Here is an 8,803-nt window from a genome sequence, read left to right as displayed (position 1 = left end):
CCACACCAGTAGTAGAGTAGTAATAGTAGTAATGGAAGAGAGAAATAGAGAGAGGGTGTGTGTGAGTGAGTGAGTGAGTGGGTGAGTAAACGGCCCTTGGGAAAGGTAGCTCGTAGGGTCCTTGTGAGAGGATGATGGATGGGCCAGCCGCGCGCGCGCTCCCCAGCAAAGACCAGCTGAGGTCATACAGCCCAGGCCTTGCCCCAAGCAGGAACGAGCCCGGGTGCTTGTTTCCCGGGAAGGGTCTAACCCAGACATACATGCGTGCTACAGACAGACAGGACTTCATCTCGAAAACAAGCTGCCGGTCGCATCGCATCGCATTGCATCGCATCACAAGAGCGCAGCAGCACACACAACAGGCAGAGCTACTGTGTCAAGGAGGCACAGCTCCAGAAGGGGTCCTCTTGGTGACACACCCTCCTCATCCCCCCAAATCTCCACCCCGGATGACCGGGGGTAATAATTGGGAGGACTGGCTTCCTCCTACAAGCCAGTGTATACAGTACAGTAAGTAACCTCTCGTAGGTCCCCCACCCCCCAACCCGCCCAACACGAAGAGGCGAGAGGGGAGACGTCGGGGGAAAGTGATCGGCGCCCGCCCAGCACTGATGAGCAGCACAAAGGGTCGTTGGGGCCCCCGGCCATGTACCCTTTGTGCAAAAGACTTGAAGTAGGGTAAAACAGTAAACAGATCCCGTACAAGACGGCCGGCCCACTGCTGCCGCGGCGCGCACAGCAGCTCCGTTTCCCCCCCTGTGTCTGTCTGTCGTTGCCCATGCCCTGCCTTCCCGTTATGCGCATCATACCTGCATCCGCAGGATGGCAAGCACAACACGGACTGTGCAGCGGCAGCGGCAGCGGCAGCGGAAGCGGCATAAGCACGAGGGACGCAGAGAGCTTTGTCCAGGCCACGGCGCCGGGCACGCCCGTTTCGTCAGCACCTTGTGAGACCGGGGTGGTGGACGAGGGCGGCACCTCTTCAGAAGGAGGAGGGAGCTGCGACCCCGCGGAGGGAAAGGGGGGGGGGTGTTGTTCAATTAAAGGTCGCCATCCTCGGAGAATACTCTGTAATAATTATCTTCATCAGTCGATCGCGCTTCGTTGTTATTGTTATTGTCCTGGTCGCTTGCCGTCTCTCCGCGCGCTCCCAACAGGTCATGGGCTGTTGGGTGGTCCAGACCAGGCTGCCAGCCAGCCATCGATGGCCTGCCAGCCCACCCTTCTCCTCCTCGCGTGACCATCATCACAATAAAGGGGGAGTGGAAGGGGGGAGAAGGCCGCTTCTCAGGAGACCTAGAATAGCACTGCCAGCCAGCCCAGCCCCAAAAAAAGAGAGAACACCACCACACACCATCTCACACACGCACAATCCAAATGGTGTGGAGGGACAACGCACGTCGTGCCGCAAATACCACGTCGTTGAGGATCATTGCGGCCCTTGCCCACACACATAGCGAGCCCCTGGAGGGCTGGGCGGTGCGGAACAGAAAAGATTGGAACCACGCCTCCTTGCTGAGTTGTCTAGTGTCATTTTCTCCCAATTCTCCCTCTCATGTCTTCCGGCCCGGCAGCTGAGTTGTAAGTAGTCAGGACCCCATCGCCAAAAATGATCAAATGGGAGGGGGGTGCGTAGGAATTATATGGAACCCCCCCTCCCCCATCCCATCTTATTCCTGGGCCAGCCGCCCAGCTCAGTAGCGTTCCTGTACGCTGCACCAGGTGCAGGCGGCCAAATGTCCTGTGCAGTTCCGGTGGCCTCGCTTGTGCAGCCAGGTGGCCACCGACCCTCCCTTTCCCGTTTTCCTTCACGCTCTGGCATGCCCTGCACTGCTGCCCTGCCCTGCACGAGTGCGGCGCGGCTCCGTCAGAGGTGGGAGGGTGGTGCTGTGCGTAGAAAAAGACGGGACCTTGCTTCATCGGGAGAATAAGACGACAGGAAAGAGACATAAAAGGGCATTCCTTCCCGCCTTACTGGCAGGACGACAGGGATCAGGATGCCTGCAGGCCCCCGAGGGAAGACACGCTGGTGTCGTCCCTCCCGCCCAAACATGCAGGCCCTCGTTGCAGCTGCAGCAGACACGCGCTCGCAGCTGTTCCGCAACCTTTTTGTTCCTCATGCTGGTCATCTAACACGGCGCGATGCACCGCGAGATCGCTGTCTTGAATCGGACATACATGGCCGGGGCAGAAACATGCAGTCAGTGCCGGCCAGTCATGGGTATTGTGTGCATGACTTGCGACTGCGTGGTGTGCTAGCAGAGATGTGTGTGTCGGGCTCTTGTACAAGCAGGGGCTGGTCAGAATCAGGCAGGCAGGCAGGCAGGCAGGGCAGGGCAGGCAGGGCAGGCAGCCATCTCCTGCTGCCAGAGGTTGTGGGCATGTGTACTGTGTATGTGCCCAGGCAGTCTAGGCCGCTAGAGCGAGACTGAACACCGGTCATGTTCATGTCGTAGCTCTGTGTGTATCGTAGGCTAATGTGCCAACATGTCACCCCGTATTGTTCGTGCATGCGGGAAATAAGGCAGGAAAGGCGCAAAGCCAGATCGCCCGCACAACACAACCCTGCCGCGCCGGACGGGGGCTACTGCTGCCACGACGCTGCACTGCAGCTATCCCGACTGCCCACGCTTGCGGGCGGAGGCATTAGATTTGGTTTGGTGCGGTCTGACGATCAGCCCCGTCGCCGCAACGTGATGGCCAACAGGCAAGGCAGGCAGGCGGGCTGGCGGGGGGGAGGGGGGCAGAGGCCTGGGCCCTGGGCCCTGGGCCCTGCAGATGGGTAGAGTCCACAGACGCCCCAAGCATGCAAGAGGTATGCGGTACAAGCTGTCCAGGGCTGAACGGACATTGGACGGGGTACTGTTGCCGTACAGACCCGGCCAGGTGTCCCATTGGCACCGGCGACGACAAGCTTGCCGAAAAGGGGAGGCGAGGTTGAGATGGACGTCCGGAAGGCCCTTTGCGGAGAGAGAGAAATAGAGGCTGGGTCTTGAGGCTGGGTATTTCGTGCGTAGACCGTTGCGAGAAAAAGCAAGTCCCAATATAAGGAGGGGCCTTGAGCGGTTACACAAAGGGTGTGCACCCCCCTCAGCTTTTCGTCAATTGTCTCAAACCCGAAATCCTTCACGAGCGGGACCTTCCCAACCTAGCCGCGACCCTTGTCAGGTGGACGTGTCGAGTGAATCCGGACAGCAAAGGATTCAATGTTTTCCAAGAAGCCCCAGCGAGGGGGTACGCAGAGACAAGGAGGTCATCTCTCACCCACGTACTCCGTGCTGTACAGTGCTGGGCCGCATCGTCAGATTCGAGGTCGCTTGTTCGGCTCATTCCAGTGCTCCAAGCGGCGCAGGACGCGAGCCATGCACGGCGGCTGGCAAGGATCGCCTCGACGTCACAACCGACCTGCCGACGCACACCGGTTGTTCCAATTAGGAGCCTTGGGCACAGGGTTGGGGTTCCAACGCTGGTATCCAGAAGCACCCAGAGAAACGAGAAGTCTGGGCCACCAAGATCAGCGATTCTGAAGCGGTCCAGCCATCCATTTCCACGTGAGGTCCTCATCATCGACGGCCGAGCGGCCAAAGCTTCCCGTTGTTTGACTGATAGACACCCGCAAGGCGCAGGGGGCAAGGATCAGACGCCGAACGGCACACTGGCGGCAGCCAGGGAGGTGAGGAAAAGGAAGAGCGAAAATGGTGCATTTTCCTGAAATTCCATTGGCTCATGGGCCGGTTCCAAATTGGTTGTTCCCATCGGCTTTTCTCAACGCCTCGGGAGCGGGTGATAGGAACGCCCCCCGGCCGTGCCTACGAAGAGCGGTGAGATGTGCGCTAAGCTCTTTTGGTACTTTGATATCACCTCACCAAGAGGCGCCGCAGCAGAGACCACGGTGCGGCCACCATGGAGAAGCCAACCCTGTCGGTACGGTGGGGCGGGCGGGTGAGAGGGTACATTGTACATGAACCAGTACGACCTCACTTGTCAGATTGAATAGGCGGCTTGACATGTGAGGCGGGCGCGAGGCTCGAGATCTCATGCTGAGGATCCTCTCTCATGATATGGACACGCTTCTGCCATGCAAGATTGGCCTTCCATGTGAGCCACCCACTGGCATCTCCTCGGCGTGCCATTGTGCCCTGTCGTCCGTTCGGACTGCACCCAACCGTCTATGCAGTGGCTGCTGCACAGTAGCGTTCGTGCAGAGGCAGTTCGCGATGCAAGGAGAGATCCGAAGCTTCTTTTACATGAGACGGGTAGTCTGAGTAGCTGCAGAAGGTTGGCAGACCCGGAAGACTAAACAGCCCGTATATCACGGCAAATGCAAGCCGCCCGGGAGTTTGAACGTCACGTCCAGCGGCACGCCCGCAGCAGATCAGGGTGTTAACGATCGCTCATCCTCAGGTCTCCGCCAAGCCATCCAGTCGCCAGCTTCTCGTGCTGTTCCGCGAATCTCAAGGCCTTGACGGCCTAGAGTCTGGATCACGTCACCGCCAGGAGGGACAGGAAAAGAAGCTGCTCCGTGAGAGCTAGGACCGAAGCCACATTCTCTAGCTTCAGAGTGCCACCCTCCAGCCCACCGGCAGGTAGATCAGACAGCGATTCTGACTCCAAATAGCGTCGAGGCGGAAGGCGGACCGTCTTGCAGCCTTCTCAGTAGCAAATTGGGTATCGTCCACTTGTCTCTCCAACCGTATGTTTTGCATGGGATGGTCTGACTCTCCAGCCGTGGCACATACTCGGGGCCGAGTGACACACGCATTGACAGTCTTGCTGACATGGAAAAAAAAAGTAAAGATAGAAGTGACCTGGCCGGCTCGACACAAATGTCGTTCGATGCAGCCGTTGCCGTCATCTTCCTGTCACCCGCTTTGGGACGACGTAACCAGAAGTACTTCGTACTTCCCAACCTCTTGGATTCCCCTCATCGATACTTCCCCAACTTGATGCCGTACGGGAGGCGCCAACGTACCAATGAGGAAAAACTTATGGTGTGGGCTTGTAGACGTGGTTCTCGTTGATTGGATTACTTCTGGCCGTTACTCGTGACCACAATCAACATCATCAGGAGGCTGGCGCGAGCTCCAAGGCCCCCAATGAATCGAGACCCGGCCGGGTTCCTGAGATGGAGGGTCTTCGTCAGCCTGTCAAGCTGTCAACACCAGGTCTCTGAGTGGCGACATTGATCGGCTACCCGAGAATCGATGCAGTAGGACATCATCCCATCTCTTTGCAATGCTGGGCGAGTTATTTGGACGATTTGCACCGTGCCTGTGAATCGAATTCCGTGAATTGTCCCGCTCTCACCAGAGCTCGGGCTGATAACTCAGGTGAAGGACGTGCCGCGGGATCGACACAACCGACTCAGAGAAGCCACCCGCCTGACTTCTCGTAGAGAAGCGTCCTCATTCCTGCAAGACACGGCAAGTAGTCGGCCATCCTCGCAGCTTCCAGGGTCTGGCAAGGTCAGCAATGATCCACACGTAATGTCATATTTGCTTGTGCAATACGGAGCTCTACCGCCATGTACTGTGCAGCACACGCCTTGCTGATAAGATGAAGCGCCCTAGCCCTGATGTTTCCGCCCCAGTCGACCCGGGTATGCATGGTTCAGTGTGCCGTAGCGATAGTGATGTCAATTGCACAGGCTGCTTGACCGCTGACTGAAGAAGCCTGCCCATGGACAGTGGCATGTTCCTAGAGAGTGCGAGCAGTGTAGCGGGAGGATCGAGAGAGACCCAGGCCGTGAGTGTAACCGCTGCGACGACCGCTGGGTCTAACTTGAAAGGGCTAACAGGAAAGTCTAGGAGGGGGAGCAGCTGAAACGTTTGAGCTTGGCAAAATGGAGCCCACACCCCATCAAGGTTTATTGATTGGATAAGTTCCAGACGTACATAGCCGCTGTGCATTTGCATGCAAGTGTTGAAGACCACCCACGGTCTACCCCTGCCCACAGCATCTCACGATGAGAACTCTGAGGGCTGCAGGGTTCACCGAGCGTCCGCCGGGAGGGGCCACTCAAAGAAAGGTGCCGTCGCATCCCGTACCTGCGCAGGCCCGCAACTGGACGCAGGCACAAGCAGCGATGATGCACATCGTTCAAGTATCGTCGTCTTTGCATCTCCAAAGCTTTTAGAAGAAATGAAGTCGATCTTTGAGAAGGCTGTGCTTGTCTAAGCTGATCAGAGCAAGAAGGGGCCCCTGCTCCGGCCACGGGGTGACAGGTCTGCTGCTTCGCTCCTCTCTTGATCCGAGGTACCCTGCTCCCTGTGGGAGGGGATGGATGCCTCGCTGCGAGCAGGGTCCTGGATCGCAGCGACGCCTGAGGCTCGGTGTGGCGATGCGATTAGATCGTCGTGGCCGGATTCGGACATTTCGAACGACAACCTTGTGCGAGTTGGGGCCGCGTACTTGTCGTTTGAATCTCCCCGGCACTGCTCTCGTCGACAATGGTGTTTCGGGTCCACTCCTTCACGGCTTCAAAGTGCCCATATCTGAGCTCCGAGAAGCTGCCTCGTACCGTAGTGCTTTGCTCATGAAACCATTGAGAGAGGGCAGGCCGACGTAGGCCATGCGTGCAATAGCTGGCACATCTCGGGTACGAGTGATAACCTAGCAAAAAGGCATCGCGAGTCATTCCAATTCTCATCACAGGCTTCAACCCTACGGGATCTCTCACATCCACCCGTGTGAGCCACCCGTGACCCCCCTCCCTATCATCTGATGATGGCTTTCGAACAAAGCTTACCGCAACCTTGTCTAACGGCAGCCAGCGGCAGATCTGCCGAGGTCCTGCGAGCAAAGCGACGACGTCGACGGAGACATGACTCTTGCCGCCCCCATCACGTCTGAATGGTGGAATCGCTTGTGTATCTCGTACAGTGTGCACCGATTCGTTGAATTAGGCAGGGCAGCGTAAGTATTGGAGAGACCGAGTCTGGACCCTTTATGTGGATGATCTTCGGTGCCATGTTTGATGTAGTTGCCCGAATGTCCTGCATGCGAGGCGTGAGGCTTAAAGTCCGTGACGAGCAAGCTCACGCACAGGTGTTGCGGGGTGCGCTTCCTCATCGTGGCACGCCAACGTCCATTGTTCTGCACAAGTGAGCGTTCGTCGGAGGTAACTGCATTTAAACAAATTCGCTCGATGTTCGACACTCTACACAAGGCAGTGAGTGACTTCTTTATTACTCTGAGAGCATATTCGCCCAATGCAACACCAGTTCTGGGTTGGCAGCGTGGGCGTCTTGACAATTCCCATGTACGCTTCATCCAGTGAAAATGGATTGGTCTCGTCAGGATTGCGAGGTCGAAGCGAAGGCCCATCATCCGGGAGGCATGCTTCGATATGGATGGCCTCCGAGCCAGCCTTGATTCCCGCAGTCGAGCTGCCGCTGTGCCGATGGTAGCAGCCATCCATGGCGTGGTGTGGGGTCAAGACATTCTAGTCGTCGTGAGGCCGACCAACAACAATGTCGCCCGTCTGACATTGCTGACCAATTGCATTTGAGCAAAGTGTGCCATGTCAGTGCCCGCTAATGTACAGGATTCACCCCTAAACTTTGTCACTCGGGGACTTCACCCATGAAAAAATACGACCTTAACAGACCAATCAGATCTTCTCTTTCTACTCTTAAACGGTGACTTCTATACCGTTACGCTCACTACCGTTATATTACACCTAAGTACTTTACTTTCCTAGTAATCCTACCTTAGAACCTAGTACTACTATGTTCCTTTTTATAGTTTTAAGGTAGCCGGGGTATCCATTTCTAGCCTCTTGGAAGTCACTCTTTGACAAAGATTAGGGGTCTACCCTGTACTGCGGGAAGAGTACAGATCCGTCCCCACTTGATGATCGTCGAAACCTGAGACCCAGGAGCCAGTCAGTAGCCCCGGCGCCGGTACGAGGTGTTGCAAGTAACCCGTACTGGGCTGGGGAGGGGTGTCGAGAGAGTGAGAAAAGGACGCACAAGCCCTCGAGCCCACCGACCTGACCCACCCATCCACCGGCCCACCCCACCCACCAGAGCGGGCCTTGTCATGGGGGCTCGGGCCACTCTGCGTCGCGGCTGAAGATGCGTTGGAAAGAGGGTCAGGGCAGCCTGACAGGGAGGCAGCCATGCGACCAGAGAATAATTAAATCGACACCGGTACTACAAGATCCGAGAAGACGCTGGAGATTTTGGTGCTGAGATGGCCCTACTAGCCTGGCGCAAGAGATGCTTGTAGTGTGGTTGCGGCGGAGCAGACACCCAACCGGTCACAAATTGCTTGTCGAGACAACCCACCAGTCTGCCTGCTCTGGCGAGAACCCCGGCTGGATTATGGGAAAGAGAACGCTATCCGGGTGCTATAGCTCGCCAGCTTCTTTCCTGTTCCGTGGCAAGGCCGTACATCTTCGTTGAACGCTCTTGGCTTGTGCTCTGCAATGTACACTGACAGATCGAAGTCTTCGGGCTCGCTATAAGCGCCCACCATCCCGAACGTCTCGCAACGGGGATCAACAGCCGCGCGCTGCCATTTGCGTATACAGAGTACTGGGCCGTAACCACGAAGCCGCGCCGAGGGGGGCACGGACAGGGGATCGACGGTGTGCCAGTTCCTGGTCGGCTGTCCGAGAGACAGAGCCGAGTCGCCGCTGAGCTTGTACTGGTCTTGGCTCGCGGGAGAATACTTCCTGGGTGCAGGGAGGGGCCCTTTGTTGATGAATGCTGAGTGTAGGCGACAAGAAGGGGGCGACGGTGATGCAAGTGCGGCGGGCGGATGTTTTCTCCAAACAATCTGAGCCGAGGCCTACCCG

At 57.2% G+C, this 8,803-nt stretch overlaps 1 protein-coding gene across 1 annotated transcript; it reads right to left on the bottom strand.

The window, feature by feature from the left end:
* Positions 1-486: 486 nt before the first annotated feature.
* On the bottom strand, positions 487-1,247 carry KVR01_011664 (uncharacterized protein; the record flags this gene model as incomplete). The annotated part of the gene is made up of 2 exons (XM_044781817.1): positions 487-1,068; positions 1,134-1,247. 2 exons carry the CDS (start codon positions 1,245-1,247, stop codon positions 487-489), a joined length of 696 nt encoding a protein of 231 aa, XP_044639373.1.
* Between the last annotated feature and the right edge of the window lie 7,556 nt (positions 1,248-8,803).

The sequence above is a fragment of the Diaporthe batatas genome (genome assembly GCF_019321695.1).
Source record: "Diaporthe batatas strain CRI 302-4 chromosome Unknown Contig00016, whole genome shotgun sequence".
Classification (NCBI taxonomy): domain Eukaryota; kingdom Fungi; phylum Ascomycota; class Sordariomycetes; order Diaporthales; family Diaporthaceae; genus Diaporthe; species Diaporthe batatas.
The sequence above is the reverse complement of the archived record's forward strand: the minus strand, read 5'-3'. Positions and strand labels throughout refer to the sequence as shown.